General features: G+C 62.5%; 1 protein-coding gene across 7 annotated transcripts in view; it reads right to left on the bottom strand.

The window, feature by feature from the left end:
• Positions 1–18,397, bottom strand: part of ARNT2 (aryl hydrocarbon receptor nuclear translocator 2) — a 156,962-nt gene that overhangs the window by 12,733 nt on the left and 125,832 nt on the right. For all 7 annotated transcript variants that reach the window (XM_032392058.1, XM_032392062.1, XM_032392061.1 and 4 more), the window contains 6 exons: positions 17,511–17,662; positions 8,775–8,847; positions 7,844–7,967; positions 4,872–4,971; positions 2,063–2,201; positions 1,323–1,488 (listed from right to left, as the gene is read on the bottom strand). In XM_032392058.1, coding sequence (XP_032247949.1) covers positions 1,323–1,488; positions 2,063–2,201; positions 4,872–4,971; positions 7,844–7,967; positions 8,775–8,847; positions 17,511–17,662 — 754 coding nt within the window. The remainder of the gene's footprint in view (positions 1–1,322; positions 1,489–2,062; positions 2,202–4,871; positions 4,972–7,843; positions 7,968–8,774; positions 8,848–17,510; positions 17,663–18,397) is intronic.

Below are 18,397 nucleotides of genomic sequence, written 5' to 3'. Positions count from 1 at the left end.
CTGCCTCTCCCCGTGTCCCAGCGCCTGCCCTGCCTCTCCCCGTGTCCAAGCCTCTCCCCTGCCCTCTCCCCGTGTCCAAGCGCCTCCCCTGCCCTCTGCCCGTGTCCGAGCCTCTCCCCTGCCCTCTCCCCGTGTCCGAGCCTCTCCCCTGCCCTTTCCCGGTGTCCCTGCGTCTCTCGGGCCTCAGCTGCACTGTGACCTCCTCTGGGCCGGGACCACGTCTCCTCCCCTCTGTGAGCCCGGGCCTATACCTGCAGGCCTCCCGTCCGCAAAGGCCCGCCTTCAGAGTGAGGCGGGGGGAGCTCTCCCCCACGGGCTGAGGAAGCCAAGGCAGAGACTACAGGGGCGAGGGCTCCCCTGGGAGCCAGCGGCTTCCAGCTTCCGGTGGCTTCTGAGTCGGGTGCCTGGCAGGCTGGAAAGCAAGAGGCCGGGGGCCCGTCCCTGGGGAACAGGGCAGCACGCGGCTGAGCGCCCGCTCGGGGACAATACAGCAAAGAGAGTTTAAGGCCGAACAGGAGAACCTGCTAGGAGTGAACGGGAGCTTCGCCGCATCCACGGGGAATGGCCGGTGAGAGGTCAGGAAGTGCTGTGTCCCCAGGCTGGGGGGGGGGGGGGGGGGCTGTGGGCAGCAGTGGCCCAGCCCCGCGCTCGCCTGAGGGCATCCGTCCTGCAGAGAGACGCCCCATGAGCCACACGAGGGGGTCACGCTCTGAGAACATGGGCTCAGGACGCTGGAAGGGCCACGGCCCCTCAGCAACCCCTCCTTCTGGGAGGGGGGCCCCGGCCCATTAAATCCACACAGAAGGAGCCAGCAAAGGCCCCTGGGACGGGCACCAGAAGGGGCGGCCACTTAACCCTTTATGGCCTGAGGTTTTGTTAACAAAGCTGGGACAGGTGCTCTGACACGGGATGGGGTCCCTCCCGGAACGTTAGGGAGGAAGAACCTGAGAGTGTCTCCTGTTTACACGATGTATTTCTGTAACTGGCCGCCCGGTTGTTGGAAGCAACATTATAGCGCTTTGGACATGGGGCAGCTGGACGTCCTTGCCAAGGGCCATAAAGGGTTAAAACTGCATTCCGATGACATCGGCACACAGGAACATCATCCTAGGGCCTTGAAAATGACAAGTCACCCCACAAAGCCGAGACCCGCGCAGTCAGCGCTGAGCAACACGACCGGCTCTCAGCCCTGGAGGCACTGGGAAACCTCTAGGCTTTCTCCCAGGGTTCTGGGAGCTCGGGGCTCAGGCCCTCCAACTCAGGATGCTCAGGAAGCGTTTCTGCTGGCTTCCCGGGCATTCTTTCCCTCGGTCCCCACCTACCGAACCCTGGAGTCCTGTTGGCGAGACTGGAGTAGGCGTTCCCGCTGGGCGACGAGGTAGCTGGGCTGGAGAGGGGGCTGTAGGAAGAGGGGTCTGCTGGGTAGGTGTGGCTCGTTCCAATCCCAAAGGGAGATGACTGAGTCTTGCCGGACTGGGAGGGGATTGGCTACAATTCGGACACAGTGAAGAGAAGGGAAGCGTCAGCAGCAGGCCCCTGCCCCCGGCCCCCGGCCCCAGTGGCTGACGGCGACTCCCCACGGCCCTCCTGCCCCGCTGGGCACAAGCCTGGCATCAGGCCAGCACGTGTGGGCCCTGCATCTCTGGGGCAGGTCTGGGTGATGGTCTGGGTCCTGCGGCTTCTGCTTATGGGGCCCTGGGCACTACAAATACGGAGAAGGCCCCTGGGCCACCGGACGCCCACATCATAGTGACTAGCAGGGAGCTGCGCGTGTCCCGGGGCTGGGGGTCCTCACGCACTCCTGGCTGGGGCAGACAGAGGTCCAGAGGAGTCCTCACGGAGCGTCTGTGGATCTGCCCCTTCCCCCGGCTTCCCAGGCCACTGCTGTGCGGGGCCAGGCTGCTGAAAAGACGGGGCTCCACTGTCGGGGTCCCTCTGGGGCGGGGGCGGGGGTTGGTGCTCAGAGCGCTAACCTGTCTCGGAGCCAGGATCCAAAGAAAGCAGGTCCCGGGTGCTCTGACCCGCTTGGACCCGGGAACAGCTCCCTCACCAGAGCCCATACCTGTCCGGGAAAGGGCGGCCGGCTCCCTGTCCAGGCCACCTGACTCTGGTTCAGCTGCCGGGAGATCTGGGACATGTTCTGGCCTGTTGACGAGGACGACTGGATGTCATTCACGCCGGGCACGTGGACCACTGAAGAGCTAGAAGAGATGAAACCGCATCTGTCCCGAGGAGCCGCCTCGCCCACCACACCAGCCCCTGGGCCACCTCCCCGTTCGCTCTGGCTGCTACCTCTGTCTGTCCATCTGTCTCTCCAGCACATGCCTGGACAAGAAGGGCCACGCATGGCAAGCCCCCCGGTGTCCCTCCTCTCCCCGGGGCTCCCTCTGTGTCACCGCTGTGGTCTGCCTCGTGGCCCCCCGCATCCCCCAGGGCCCCGCTCTCTCCTCCAGGCCGCCCACACCCCACCGCGTGTCTGGCTCCCAGCAGACGACTCCGAGGGAGAAGCCCCTCAGCATAAAAATCAGCCTCGGTGTGGACCCACTCCTCTGTGCTCTGGTTAATTTGTCCCTGTGGGGCGCCTATAGGGCTTCGGATTCAGGAACCAGGCGCGGGCTGTCAGGTGGCTGGCTTTGGACAGGAGAAAGAGCCTGTCAGGGGACGCCTGCCGGCGGGGGGGGGGCCTGATCCAGCCACCCGGAGCACGCTGCGGGCTACCTGCCCCCTGCCCTCCCTGCGTCTTCGATGTCCTCCCTCCGGTCTGTGCGGGGCACCTGCGGGGTGTGTCCCAGGTGCCCCGATGCCGGGCCCCCACGTCTCTGACCGCTGTCTGTGCTCCCAGGCACGGGGCAGACGCTGCGGATGACACAGTACCACCCAAAGCGCTCATTAAAGGTGGGAAGGTGGGGAGACTTCTCTTTGGCCTCAGGCCCTTCGTCCTGGGAGCAGCTCAGCGCAGGAGAGCGCTGAGTGCCCAGGAGGGAGCTGGGCGGGGGTCGGGCTGATGGCAGAACACTGGCGCAGGTTTTGAAGAAAGGCGGGTAGAGAAGAGTGGGTAGAGTTCTACTGCTTGTATCATACTATTTTTTCTGTGCTTTCTGGCTCCTCGTAAGATAGAGAGGCTCCAGGAATGTCAGTACTTTCTTGTACGAGCCCTTCCAGAAGCGGACAGCATTCCCAGCTCCCTGCACGCAGCGTTCCTTCCCCTTCCTCCCTCCTGATGCACCGATGGCCTCAGAGGCCTTTACTGATCACCGTTCTCTGCGGGGGGGCCTCTCCCCACCCCCTCAGCCCTCATGTCCTCCCAGGGCACTGGCGATGAGAGCTGGCCCTGTGCCCCACTCCCCAGGCCCCCTGGACTAGAGACGCCTGCCTCCGTGCACACAGGTGGGGCAAGACCGCCGGGACGGCGGCAGGACTCAGGGTGAGGGCACAGTCAGGGACCTGCAGTAACACCGCTCCCCTGGAGCTCAGGGCGACCTGTCACTGACATTCATCCCACACCCTTCCCACTCACACCAGCGCGGGCGCTTTCGATTCACAGGAAACCCGGCTCATTCCACAGGCTCGGGGCCTCCCAGGCCTCCCTCCCTCCCTCCTCCCACAGATGAGCAGTGAGCGAGCGCCTTCCCGACGCAGGCTCTGCGCAGGGCCCGGGTCCTCACACAGCCAGCTGGCCGCAAGCCAGTCCCTCCTTCTCCTTAACTGCCCTCTGACTTCGTTTCCACAACAGCCTCACCCCGGCTCAGCGTCTCAAGCTGGACCACGGGTCCTATGGACCACCAGCACCCTCCCTTTCCACGCTGCCCCCTGAACTTTCTCCCAGACCCCATTTCCACAGGTGCCTCTTCCCCTCCGACCCCCCGGTGTGGTATTCGAGGCCTCTGCAGCCTCCTCCTGCTTTGCCCTGACTCTGAGCCTCTCCCATCTCTCCGGCCTCCCGGACTTTGTTCAGCACGTTGCGGAGGAGGCCCCATCGCCTCATCAAGTGGCAAACTGACCTTTGCTCTGGGCTCAGCTCAGCAGTTGGCCAGGCCTTTCCAGGCCCTGCTACTGTCCCTACGGTCCCGTCCTCACCTCCGGCCTCCACTCCCTCCCCGCTGCCCTTCGTCCAGACTGAGGACCTGTGAGCACGTGCAGCAGGGCAGGGAGACTGGCAGTGAAGACGGCCCAGCAGCCGCTCCCCGGGGGCCACCACCTCACCCCACTGGCCCCAGACCAGAGAGCTGCCGCCTGTGGCCCGCGTGCCGGGAGCTGCATCCAGTGAGACCCAGCTGCACTGGCCAGAGCCCCCCGAGGTGTCAGTCTGCTAACGCGACCTGCCGTTTCTCCAGGAGGTCTGTCCGTGGACCGGTGTGGGAGCGTGAGCCTTGTCCTCGCCAGCGGGGCAGGGGCCTGGCCGGGCCCGCTCCTGGGGTGGTCAGTCCCACCTGCCCAGTCCTGGTCCCCAGCTGCACCTGGACGCTCCGCTCAGGCTGTGGCCGCTGAGCCCGCGGCTGGGCTGTATGAGGAGCCCCCCACCTGGGCTTGGCTCTGGGACAGTTCTAGTGAGTCTGGGCGTTTGGTGGGTGCATGTGAGGACCCCGCACCCTCCTGAGGGCCGCCAGTCTCCTCCCTGGCCGTTCCTCCCAGTCTCTGCTCCTCCTTCCCCAACGGGCAAGCAACAAGTCCAGCGGCAACGCACCGAGGGCTCAGGGGGCAGCACCAGAGCCACCAGCCTCCCAGCCCGGCCCAGAGCCTGCAGGACGGCAGCCACCAACTGGTGTTGGCACAATTGGTCACACACGGAGCCGAGCTCTGAGACCCGGGGCTTCCCAGGTGAGGGGCATCCTCCCGCCCCCTTTGCCCCCCGGCCCCTGGCCGGCACGTACCTGAAGGCCTTCCCCGAGTGTCCCGGGGGGAAAGGGCTTCCCTGGGAGTAGATCTGCTGCGTTCCTGCTGCAGACGCTGAGCTCATCATCTTCTTCTCCGCTAGGAAGAGCACAGCGCGGGTCACATTCAAGGGCTTCCCGTCCTCCTGACCGTGGGGCAGGCAGCCAGGGAGCAGGTGCGGCGCTGGGCGGCCCCGAGCAGGACGACACATCCCGGCCGCCCGTCCATGTGCACCTGCCCCGCCCTGGCCTCCGCGCGCTCCGTCTCCTGGGGCCTTCTCTGCACCAGAGGGCACTGGGCTGTCCTCCAGCACCGAGGCCAGGCCACACGCGCCGGAAGGCAGGCCCTTTCCAAGAGTTGGGAAGATGGAGAGAACCAATGGGAGTTCTTCCTCAGACACAACTTTACGGACCCCTTCCAACCCCGTGGACGAAGCATGGGGCAGTGGTTGGAGGACCGGCTCTGGTGCTCGGAGCCCAGCTCCGCCCTAGGGTCAGGGGGTGGCCTTGGACGTGTTGGTTATAGAGCCTCTCACTTCCCTACAATCTCAAAACTCCTACACCTATTGCTCCCACAACCTAACACCCCACCCACAGCAAGATACCGGAATAAAGGACGTCAAAGTTAGTTACGTGGCAATAATTTTGTGCCTAGACAGACCCCTCGCCTGTACCCATCTCTGGCTTGGGGGGGGGAATCCCCCACTGGGTGGACATGAGCAGTGACTGATGGACACTCAGGCTCCGGGGCTTGGGGCCGAGGGGACAGGCTTCAGCGGCCATGTGCCGAATCTCCCACACATGCAAACCACGTCTGTGACGTTTTGATACACTGAAGCCCTGAGCAGTTTTCCTGGTCCATTTCCTTGGCTGCAATGAAAGGGCACCCAGTGGAAAATCCTAGAGAATGGAAGGGGCTTGGACCCTTGAGTGTGCATTCCTGACACGGTCCACAGGCCTGGGTCTTGCAGATAAAGATGCAGCTCAAGGTTTCAGGAGAAAGGCGCCCGAGGGACTTCTCGTGACTATTCGCTTAAGGTAAGCTATTTTTTTCTCATGTATTTTGGTTTTTTGGTGGTTTGGGTAAATGAGAAGCACATTTTTTTTCCTAACTGCTCCAAGACATTTGTAGGACACAAAATTATATATATAAAGATTTTTGATTTTATTATTCAATCTTCTGTATCTTTTTTCATTTTATGACTTTGATCTACTTGACTTGTTGGAGATGAAGAAATGCATATTGAGATCTCCCGCGGCAACTTGGCTTTATCAGGATTTTCCTGTATTTCTAACTATTCTTTCCCATGTTCCAGTGCTCGTGACACACGTACCTTCACGTTAGGCCACACCTCTTATCTGCGTAAAACAGCCCTCTTGGCTCACAGCGCTCGGCGACTGTGAGTCCCTTCCGGGGTCCGCAGGCACCAGGCCACCCACCCCTCCGGGCTCCACGGTTTCACAGCGTGCTGTTTGGGGGACAGCATATTCTGGAAGCATGTGATTCAGGAGCTACCACCCAGGAGCCCTTGAACACCAACTGATTCTACCGCTCATGACATTCATACTTTCTTACTATTTCACTTGTTCTTCTGAGTATTTTGCAATTTGCTAAAAATATCCTCGTCTTTTCTTAGAAGCGACACTTCCTTCCTTCTTTTCTCTTCCCTCCTTTCAAGAGTGGTTATTTTTAAACACACTGGAAACTGTGCTTCTCTAGAAATGTCAGAGGAAAAAAACCATACATGCCTATGAGAAATTTCTGTTTATGACCCCTAACCCAAGATGCATCTGGACCTTTGCCGAATTGATTTGGTTCTGGTTTGTCTCTTTTGTATCTTCCAGCCGTTTGTACCTCCATTCTTGTGTTCTTCCTTCACACTCCTGCTTTCTCAACCCGTCCCTTCCACTCCCGTGTTCTGCGTTTTGATGCATCCCCCAAACAAGCCCAGTCTCTGGCAGGCCGCGCTCTCGGGAGGTCTGGGAGCATCCTCCTGCGGCTTCCCGTGTGTGAGCGCAGCCTCGGTGGGGGACAGGGGTGCGCTCTGCCATCTTCCTTGTCTGTCAATTCTCCCCCTATTTGCTCATCTTTATGGGAAAGCGTCTACGCCTGTGTCACGTTACAACATCACGTGGATTTCCTAGAAATGCTGCGGGGTCTGGTCCAACACCTCAGGCTTCTCTGAGGGGAAGAGAAGTCTTTTAGACGTGCTACCGTTTGTTCTCTTCCCTGCCAAGTCCAGGGCCACTGACGAAGGTGTCTGGGGGCCAACAGGTCACCGCGCCACACTGGTCGGCATGCACGGCCCTCGTGGGAGACCACGATGCCACCTTCCTCGCTTCCTTAGCGGCTGGTCCGAGCCTGGTGGGAACGACGGCCGTGTCTGCACCACCTGGGCAGATGTCAGGAGGGCTGCGATTTGCTCTTCCATCTGCCCCAGCTCCTCAGTCCTGCAGACGAGCGTCTCCACGCTGCCTTTGGGCGGGTCAGCGGCCTTCTCCCCTCAACGGATCCCAACCACACTGCACCTTGCAGACATTCCTTGACCACCAGAAAAGGGAATCCTTCTGCTGAATTTTGGAATGATACAGACCTTTCCAGGTTGTGTATTTTGCTAATCTTAGTGGTAATCTGGCTGGAAAGGGCAGTTGCCCACACGGGCTTCACAGCACAACTCGACCCAGAACGCACCATTTTCTCTGGCAACAACACTAATGGAGGCAGGCCACCCGATGACCGCGACTGAGCGAGTTCTGGGCATCCACGCGCCATTCCTTCCCAACCCCTGAATGTAGAAGGCGTGGGGGCCCCAGGGAGCAGGCGAGCGAGAGGCGAGTCTCCACAGGGACTCCCGTACCAGGTGCTCTTGTACACTGAAAACCCACCCCGCGGGGGCCTCTCCCCCCGATGGCCCAGCCACAGCGCCCTGCCCCCCACGCCCTCCAAGCCACGGCAGCGTCGGGACACTTACATGCACTGATCCCCGCAAACATCTCGGTGAACCGGGGGTCCCTTTCCTGGGAGAAGATGGTGTCTGCCTTTTCCACGGACTTCCCGGCTTCATGAACGCCGGCCGGCAGGTTGGGGACGGGAACCTGTTTGCACATTAAAACACAACCGCATCCCACGTGTGAGACACAGAACACGCGCTTCCGGCCTCGCCTTCGTCCGGTGTCCTCCCTCCCACGTCACTGACGTTTCGGGCTGGAAGGTTTTACAGGTGGGGGGTGGGGGGGAGCTTTTCTGTCGACGGAGGCCAAGGACAGTCGGGGTGGGGGTGTGAGCTGGCGGTCACAGAAAGGACCACGGAGTCACACCGACGACTTCTAGAAAGTTAATGATCAGTGTACTCTAAAAACCAGGAGACGTGAACATAGAGTCTAACGTAGGAGACAGACACCTTGCGGTTCCCCTAGACGGCCAGCTCCCAGATGCGGCAAGAGCAGGAAAGGCAGAGGGAGGAGGAGGGGGCTAGGGAGAAGGGGCAAGGGAGGGAGTTAGTGCAGGCAGCGCGGGGACACAGGGCAGGACGGGGGTGGGGGCAGAGAGGGACCGGGCAAAGGCAGGACAGATGGCTGGGAAGCCGAGGGCTGACAGGGTCCGGAGCTGCCTCCATCGGCTTCCGAGTGCGCAAGGATTAGGGCTCAGAGTCGGGAAGCTACCGTTAGTCCCCCGACACTCTCCGTACCGGCCACAGCCTGCCACCAGGCTTCCCGGGTCCGGCAGCCCTCGCGGCCCAGCTCTGCAAAAGGCTCACAGGGGCCCCAGGGGAGCGACGTCTCTGCGCTGAGGGGCTGGACAGAGCACTAGGACCTGCTGGGCTGGGCTGGGGGCGGGGGGTCAAGCTAAGGGTGGACTGCAGTCCCCAGTGCCAACCAGGAAAGACTGTTCCAGAAGCTCACCTGTGATAAGTCGTAGGAGGACAGCCCATCCCGTTGGTGCACTTCCAGCTCGGCCTGCTGTTGCTGGAGCTGCCTGAGGGACGGGAAACCGGCAGAGTCATCCAGAGCCCACATGCAGCTGCTGGGCTGGACCCGAACCTGCCCCGAGCCGGAAGCGGCAGCGGGCGACCCCGACGGACCTCCAGACCGGTCTCGGTGTTTGTTTTATTTTATGATTATTTTTTAACGTCCCAAATCAAGACTCCAAGCTCTGTACTTCAGGCTGCCAACAGTTAGGAAATAAATTGTGGTTTACGATGTCATTTTATGCAGGTAAAAAAAAAAAAATGTTAAGGCCAAATTCAGACGGACCCAGAAGGCTTCAGTGAGTGCCGACCAGTAGGCTGGACGGGGCCTGCGGGACCTCATCCAGCCCTCACTCGGGACCCCCACAGCGTTACTTTATGCCCCCGTGGACGGTTCAGAGAGGCTGCCCAGGTGCCTGCCCACCAGTGGTCACGACCTCACGGGGCCAGAACCTGACCTGACGCCTCTGACCCCTGCTCGGCGCTCTGCACGCTCCCACGCTGCTCCTGGGACAGAAAAGGCCTCCTTACGGGGAATGGCTGCTTTATGTTTTAGAATATGGAAACCGAGTTACTTCCAAGGGACAGCGAACCCTACATCTCAGAGCCTAAAAATGGGGCGGGATGACAGCATCGCTCTCAACTCTAAATACCAACAAGAATGAGAGGCGGACAACGATCAGCAAATAATTGACCAAAATACACACACCCCATACCCAGGAGTCAGCGGGGAGGACACGAACAAGCCGCTCAAGCATAAATACACACACGTATAACATACAGAATACGGATACTTACGTAACCAGCAGGTAGGGAAACATTTTCACCAAATAGTCAAAGCAAGTGCAAATCAGAACAGACTTGAAGAACAATTCTTCACGACCAAGTTGGTAAAACTACGTTTACAGGGTGGCCTGGTGTGTGCACACAGCCTTCCCGGCGGTCCCCGTTAGGTCCTGTGGACACGTCCACGCCCTCCAGGAGTCGCCCGCTGCGGGGGCTGTGCAGGGGACTTACTCAGCGGCCAGAGACGAGAGCGGGCTATGCAGAGTAGGCGGGAAGAGGGGACGACTGTGTGAACGTGTCCATCGATTCACTGGGTGCACACTCCCCCCGGTCCCACAGCGGCCACCGCGAGGACCATCTGCAGACACTGAAGGTGTGGTCAGAGCGGGTGGAAAAGTTCAGGACAAAACGCTCTGCACACCGTGACTATGGCCACGAACAGCGCACGGCTTTGGGATGCAGAACGACATCTCTTCCGTGTTCGCATTAACCGGCTGGATCTTCCTTATCTGTTGTCGCCGTGTTTCGAAGGCAGGACAATCTCGGTGGGTCCCTTGTGAATATCTCCGAGGTGCAGGTTGTCTCCCCCACGCCTGCCCGTGCTCTGAGCCTGGAGACAGCAGGAGCCCTCGGAGGCGCCGGGGGCGGGAGGGGGGGCAGGTGCAGAGAACTAAAGTCTGCTGGGGAGCCCAGAAGTCACTGCGGGTAGGGAAGGTGTGGGGGCGAGCCGGCCCAGTCAGAGAAGCGTCCCCCAGAGGGGACCCTGTGAGCGCGTCTCCGCCTCTGGATACCTGCAGCCCGGATCAGCAGACCCCGGGGCCGCGGGAGGACCTGGGGGGCCCCACGCAGGAGAAGGCCATGTGGTCCGGCCAAGGGGGAGCTGCCGACTGCAGAAGGCCAGCAGGAAGGACACCTGCGCCCTCTGTGTACTGGCCCCCGGCCCCTGCTAGGGGTGTGCATTCACGGCAGCTCTCGCTGGGCTCACAAAACCCTCCAAGCGGGTATTTCTGAACTCCCTTTACAACAGAGCGCACTGAGACCCAGAGATGCCAGGGGTCTGCAGAGAAGTGATGATGCTCTGCAGGGGGTTTGGTGCAGTGGCTATCGATCACAGCGCACAGGACACCCCACAGCGCGGAGGAAGCCCTGGGCTAGCCACCGTGGGAGCCAGTGATGAGACCCGGTGGGAGGGGCGGCCGGCCGGGAGCCTAGCCTCAGCGGCAGATGCAGCCCCTGCTACCTTGGGGTGGGGGGCCCCCAAACTCTTACCCGCTGCCCCCAGCCAGTCCCTCCACTGGCCAGACAGCTGGAAGCCTGAGAACAAGGGGGCACACGCCGTCCTGTCCACAAAGGTTAACGTTGGCTCTCGGACATCCACATGCCCCCCAGCTGGCGGGGGGTGTAGACAGAGCACCTAGGCCGTCTAGGCCCCGGTGCGGGCTGTCTGGGTAACTGACCACTTCCGCTCCCCGGAGCAGAGCAAGTGTAGGTGATCGGGTCCACAGCCCCCCACCCGAGACCGTGACCGCACAGGCCACTGGCCAGTCTGCTTCCCTCCTTTGCTGGGGAGCTCGCGGCTTCCCAAGGCAGCCCGCTCCATCAGTAGACAGACGCAATCATGAAAAGTCTGTGGCCAAACAGCCCAAATCTACCTTCCTACCACTCCCGTTTTGAGTTCCAATCCTGCTTCCCCAGAAACACAAAATAAGCTGAATTCTGTCCCTAAACTCCTCCCCCAGCAGCCAGAGAGACGGACAGTCTGGACACTGTTCACCCCCCCGCCGCGCCCTTCACGTTGGCCCCTGGCGTGCGTCCCCTCCAGGGAAGACCTCTTAGAAGAGGACCCCGCTGGGGGACCGCTGACCAGTGTGTTTAGATCTAAGCCCGGACGGGCCGTCTGTCCTGGGAAGTGTACTGAAACGTCTACACCAGGCTCTGTGCTGGACCCCAGGGGAGAGGATGAGGCATCCAGACCCACGCGGTCGGCGCCCTCACGGCGCAGACCGTGTCTAGGAGGACAGTAGGCAAGAAGCACGGTGTGATGCATTCAGAGCCAGGCTGCAGGGAGAACACACAGCTTGTCTCCCGATCTGGGTGGGAGAGCCGGGGGAGAGGTGAGCCAGAAGACACGGACGGCCCCCCAGGCAGTCGGCACCTGCACTCGCAACACCAGGAAACAGGGGCACTGAAAAGGAATTTTTTAAATTGCAATTTCAAAAAATTTAAAAAGAATATAACGATCTGTAGAAAAATCATAACTTTCCGTATTTCCTATTCTCACTTTACAGTTTTGGTATTTTGTTTACACCCCGAGGGCCCCACCATCGCTCGCTCCTGGGGCCCCTGAAGCCTGAGTGCAGAGCTCGGGGTGGGACCCTGCCTGCACCATCCTACCTCTGCAGCCTTCCCGCTTCATAGACACAGAAAGCGAGGCTCAGAATCCCAACGACGTGCCCGGGCTGGCGCATGCGGGATTCAGACCCTTCTGTGTGCCACAGACCCTGCACTCGGTCCCACGATGTAACAAGGACCATTGCCCACATCTCCCATTCCAGAGCAGCCGACCCGGCCACACAGTGTGGTGGACCACCGGGCGGGAGAGCAAACCTGTGCTTTGGGGTTTTTGTGGGATCGGAGTAGTGAATGCCTTTCTCTTCCTTCCACAACTTTCCCAGAGCCCAAGTTTCAGCCCAGCACTGCTTGTCCAGGGAATACCGGCCACTCCCGCCTGTGGCCCAGCTTGGGTCCGGCCGGAGCACAGACCGTCGGGGAGCGGGTAAGACCCCCGCATGGGGCTGTGCGCCAGGTGCCCCAGTGTGGGCCTGCGTTGCAGGGAGGAAGGGGCCATGCTTCTGCTGGGTGTGAGAGTGTCAGTAAGGGCCAGAGGCATCCGGGTGCGAGCGTTCTCTCTGCTCTGTCCCCTTCTGGGCCTGAGGAAGCTCCTTCCAGGGGAATGTAGGAAACAGGGTCTCCGGTGTGGCCGCAGATCCCCCGGGGCCTGACCACACTCCCTCTGTGGTCCGGACACGGCCACCCCATCCTGCAGACTTTGGTCTCCGCGCCCACAGCTGTGCACCCATGCAAGAAGTGCTGACTCGCAGGCCGCCCGTCCTGGGAAGAGGCCTGAGGAGCTTTCTTGGGACATTTCACAGCAATGGAATAAAAATAAACCTCGGTGTGCTTGCAAATTCCTGAGGGGGGAAACGTGGCTGCTCCCAACTCTGACCAACAGCCCGTGTGCGGGCCCGGGCCCGGACGCAGCAAAGCGCCGCCTGCCCCCCAGTCCCCTGGGGACGAGCGCGGATGACCCGACACGAGATGCGTCAGGCCCGGGCTTCCTGTCTGCGCGGCCTCCCTGCACTGGGGACGGCAGGAGGCAGGCGGATGCCGTCAACGCTGCCGGGCGCCCTGCGGACACGGGTCTTACTCAGCCTGAGTGTGTGTGTGACCGGCCATGAGGGGGGCACTTGGAGGCAGCAGAGATCGTGCCTCCGGGAGAACCGGGATCCAGCGACCTGGCACTTGGGGCTCCCCAAGCTCAGCCGACCAGAGTGAAGTTTATAACGCCCCCCCGCTGACCGAGGGCGGTCTGCACGCCCATCAGGAGGACTCCAGATGCCCGTCCGGGGCTCTGCAGTTGACTCCAGGGGGCAGGGGTGGGGGTGGCTCCTGGGGCCACATGGGCAGCTCGGTGGGGCCGGACGGAAGGCGGGGGGCTGGCCAGGAAGAGGACGGAGGATCCCCTGAGACAGGGCGGGGGTCTCAGCAGGGCGCTGGGGAAGACGCAGGGAAGGAGGAGATGGGCGCAGACTCCCAGACAGACGCTGTGGGACCCTGGTCCGCAGCAGGTGCCTGGGACGGCAGGACGCGGGACAAGTCCCAGGCTGGGGCTCCGTGACCCGCGGCATCGTCCCCCCCCCCGCCCCGTACCCTAAGCTCTGCAGGGATGAGGAAGGTCACCTGGCCCTCACTGCCCACTCCCAGGCTCCCGGCCCCTGCAGCCCCTCGGGCTCTCACCGAGCACGTGGGGACGGACGGCTGGCTCCGAGCCAGGGTGCCGGCGGGGCCGGGCACGGTGGAGGCCTGACGAAGCGCACGCGCTCCACAGCACAAAACAGCCGTGGTCGAGGAGACCTACGGTGGCTTCGGACAGCGCCGTCAGGACACGCCAAGGGACGGCGTCAGATCCCTCCCGGGAGGGGCCGGGACAGGGAGCGCTCAGCCGCTAGCTCACCTGCGCACAGATACGCCGACGGCTCGTGCTCAAAGCGGCCCACGCCGTGTCTCCACAGGACAGAGCCGGCCCGAGCCCGGACGCGGCACAGACAACGGCCGTGCGGCAAGATCCGAGCGTGCTTTCTGCGCCGCCTCCCGCTTCCCCGCGCCGACGTCACTGCCTCCCGCTTCCCCGCGCCGACGTCACTGCCTCCCGCTTCCCCGCGCCGACGTCACTGCCTCCCGCTTCCCCGCGCCGACGTCATGCGAGCAAGCGCACGGGTGACGGAGGCCTTCCTCTCCGAAGCTTTGCACACATGCTAACCATCTCACACTCCGTTTCTCCGGAAGTTTCTCTGGATGCTCCTGACTGACGGCAGCTCGGCTCGCCACTCCCGCCCCAGCACAGAGCACGCAAGGACCTTCCCGTAGCGCGTCTGTCGCGCCGCGCACCTGCAGCGGGCCGGGGGGCTCGCATCCTGGCCGTCACTGCCCTCTGCTGCCCGCAGCCAACATCTCCCGCCACCTCCACCGGGGATGTGCCGCCGTCGGGCCTCTGAGGGCCCGTTCTCATCCCCTCTGACCCCACAGAGCTGCCGGGAGCACCTGTCCTGAGACACAGCGGGGACACGCCCGTTCGCTCGGGGCTGCCCGCCTCAGAGGAAGAAAGCAAAGCCCCTGCGGTGAGCGCCCTTGGGAGGAGGGTCCGCCTGTCCTTCTGGGCGTCGGACCAGCGCTAGCTGCCGGGAGGCTGTCTCGGAGGCCGTGGGCGGACGTGTTCATTCTCTGCCTCCTGCGTCCTCACAGCACGCATCTGTCCGTCCCTCTGCCTCCTTGTGCTCCCCGGGGACACGGCCCCTCCCTGGCGGCGGGTGCCCTGCCTGTCCTGGAACCTGCCACAGGCCTGTGTCCTCCCGCGGCGCTTGGTGGGCACCCGCTGCATTGAGTCTCGACAACAGCACCCAACTCACATGAGTGACGCTTGTACCAACACGGGAGTGAGTGAGGAACGGTGAAAAGTAGAACAAAGCCAAAAACCCAGGAAGGGAGCTTCAGCGCGCTCTCTGACCCGAGTCTAGAGGATGCTGCCAGGTGCCCACCGGGAGCGGGTCTGAACCACGCAGGGGTGGCCTGGACGTGCTGCAGAACCGATTCATGGACGGGCCAGCCTCGGGTCTGACAGCAGGTTGCAGGCTGTCCCCACGACACCCCAAGACTCCTCTCATCGCCTGGAGGGGCAGTCCTCGGCCCCGGCCGTGTGCAGGTCAGGTGTGGGAGGGGGGCGCGAGGCCGCAGGGCGGACGGGCGAGGGGAGCTGCATCAAAGACATGACGCTCTCACTGATCCCAGCCAGTATGTTGGCATCAGAAGGTTCCAGAACAGCGTCCAGGGCCCTGAATGCCTGACAGGCTTGCCCGTCTGCACGACTCCCAGCGGTGCCAGCCGCTGTGGCTGCAGGGGGACCAGGACAGGAGGCCCAAGCTGCAGCGTGAGCCGACGCTGAGCAAACCAAGATGGCATGCTGTCCTCCCCCGGGGCTCCCACTGCCCGTCGGCTGCCCCCCCGGGGCCGTGAGCGCATGATCAGCCTCGCAGACCCGGGGAGGGAGACGGGCCTGGGACTGCGGTTGCCTCCCCGCTCCCCGAGTGAGGAGCCTCCTCCTGCCCAGGCCGGCGGAAGCCGGGAGAGTAACTGAGTTTACCCCGTAGCCGCGAGACCGTCTCAGACACGGGGGAGAATAAAGCCGTGCCGTTTCTGCACGCCTGGGTCTCTGACTCCTATGCGCTCCTGCTCTTCCTACAACCAGGAACGTCATGGCTAGAAGATGGAACTAGAAGAGCCAGAGTGCTGGGCAGGCCAAGGGAGAAGAAGCAGAGGGAAAGGAGGTGGTCACGCAGTTTGGGGGGATGACCAGTGATGATGGGCTGCCCGGTCCCTACAGCTGCTGGGAAAGCGAGTTAGCGGAGTTGGGGGCCAAGGCCCGGCTGTGAGGGGTGATGAGGAGATGGACGGCGGGGGGGGCCCGACAGAGGGCTGCCAGAGAAAGCTCCGGAGGGCCAGGGAGACCGGGGTCTTCCCCGTTCAGGAAGCCGGTGCCTATGCCAGGGTCTCGGGAGGAGCCCGCAGCAGGGCCTGGACAAGGAGCGTGGCCCTGGGGAAACAGAGGATGTGCTGGGAGGGCCCGGTCAGCCCCGGGGACCCTCAGTCCCAACAGGAGGCAGGACGATCCGCCTGGAGCTTGAGGAAGCAAGCGGGGTGGTGCACCTCCGGAGCCCAAAGCAGGTGGCGGGCAGCCTGCAAGGGGCAGACTGGAACACGGTGGCCAAGGGGACTCTGCGCACCCACACGGTCTCTGTCAGCTGCGGCAGGCCCCACCCGCCGGCTCCGGCTCCGGGCCGCCGTCCCCCAACGCTGCTTCACACGCACCGTTTATGTGCACAACCTGAGGCACAAGGTTGTTCTCCCCACTTTACAAACGAGGCAACTGAACCTGGACAACACAGTGACTCGTCCAGTGGGGGCCCGCATCAAAACCCAGGCCAGCCGCCCCAGCGGCCTCGCGTGAGTGGACCGGACGGTCCAGCTCTGTGCCTTGTGGGCCAGGAGCAGGGCTGAGGCTGAGACACAGGGCGGGACTGCCCAGAAAGGAGGCGACTGCGGGGGCCCCGGGAGCATGCCCCAATCCAGGGAGCTGGGAGACACGGGGGGCCAGGGCCCCGAGCAAGCCGGCAGGTCACCGCCTGGGGTGCCATGGCTGGGGCAGCTGTCAGACAGGAGGGGAGGCGGCAGGGGTGACACCCACTCAGAGCTGGGCCCGGGAGAATGCAGGACGGCGGTACCACCGACCAGTGTGGGTACACAGGGACGGCTCCGCGGGGCCCCCGACACCGGCTCCTCCACACGCTTGGGCATCATTTTGCCTTTGTTCACATTGGTTCTCTGGCCTTGCATTTCCTCGAGAATAAATCCAGGGAGGAGGCGTGACATGCCTGTCGCCGGGAGCCTGACCCCAATCCTCACGGCAACCCCACAGCACGGGTGTTATCACCCCTTTGCCCAGATGGGGCAGTGAGCGCTGACAAATAACACAACACACAACTCAAGGTCACGGGAAGTGGGGGTCAAGCCCGGAGCCAGGGCCATGTGCTAACACGCGTGGACACAGGGTGAAGCCGTGGTGATTCTGGGACCGGAGGGCCTGCGGCAGGGGAATCGCGTGTCCCCGCAGTGCCACCCCCGGCCCCGGCCCCAGCCCCGGAGCTGCCGCAGCCCCAGTCTCACTCCCCGGCCCTGCTTCGGAAGGGCCAAGAAATCAGACCCTAGCAGCCAGCATGCCGGGCAGCCGCAGGGCACCCGGCTCACCCCTGCTGGGCTCTGCGTGCTGGGGGCACAGCGAGGCCCGGGGAGCAGGACACCTGCATGGAGGCAGGGGGTGGGGGCATTCCCTCGGCCTTGGGGTTCTTACAGGAGGGAGGGGGGCGGGAGCATGGCGGGGGGGCGGGGAAGCAGTGATGCGGCCCACAGCCCCCCTCACCCCCGGGGCCTGCTCCTCCCGCCCCGCAGGGACTGCCAGCCGGAGCCCATGGGGAGAAAGGGCTCCAGCCCAGGACTCAGGAGAGGCACCCAGACCTGGCGGCGGAGGAAGGGGCGGGGCGTGGTGAGCACGTACTTGACGTTGGTGTTGGTGCAGATGACGTACTCAATCTCGTCCGAGTAGGGGTTCTGGAACGTGAAGCTGCTGGTGCGGATCAGCATCCACTCGCGGTTCTTGGTGCGCAGCCGATACATGACTGACAGCACCTGGCCCTTCAGCTTTACCACCTGAGGAAACAGTCGCGCAAGGAACGGGGTCAGCGGGAGGCGGGAGAGGACCGGGCGGCTCAGAACGGGGCACGTGGTAGAGACGGCGAGGGAGCGCGGCTGGGCTGGGGGGCTTCTCCCTCTTCGGAGCAGGCCCCGCACTCTGTCCACTCGCTAGAACGTTTTATAGCAGGACCTCTCAGCTTTTTCAAATGGGGTCATGTCGCTCTATACGCGCAGTGCTTCCCTGTCCGCCTGGGCCGCTAGGGTCCTGGGTGACTAGTTACAGCCCAGCGCTGGATTTGTTCTTTACACCTCACGTAAAATATCCTTAACCCCCGTTTACCACTGTTAATTGGATCAAGCACTCTCTGGGAGGAGGTGTAATGAAAGAATAAATCCGTATGTGTCATCTGTGTGTGCAAGCATCTGCTGTCCCGTTCACGCCACAGCATGGTTTCCGAACGACTTCCCGACGTACATCCTCACGGGGGCTTGGTGAAGGTGGGTTTTACCATTTATACAGGTTTAATACCGAGTCTTAGAAATGAAACAAGCTGCCCAAGATCAGACAGCTCTGCTGGAAAAGCTGAGAAGGAACCAACGTCTTACTTCCGAACCACAAGTGTGTTTTGCCTGCTCTTGTGCTCCCTGTAGACACACACAATCCGTGCACAGGCAGACGCGGAGCCGTGGGCGTGCAGGTGCAGAAGGGGGCATGTACGCACAGGTGAAGAGGGCGTGCACACACAGGTG

This window comes from Phoca vitulina, unplaced genomic scaffold (assembly GCF_004348235.1).
Source record: "Phoca vitulina isolate PV1807 unplaced genomic scaffold, GSC_HSeal_1.0 scaffold65, whole genome shotgun sequence".
In the NCBI taxonomy this organism is placed as follows: domain Eukaryota; kingdom Metazoa; phylum Chordata; class Mammalia; order Carnivora; family Phocidae; genus Phoca; species Phoca vitulina.
The sequence above is the reverse complement of the archived record's forward strand: the minus strand, read 5'-3'. Positions and strand labels throughout refer to the sequence as shown.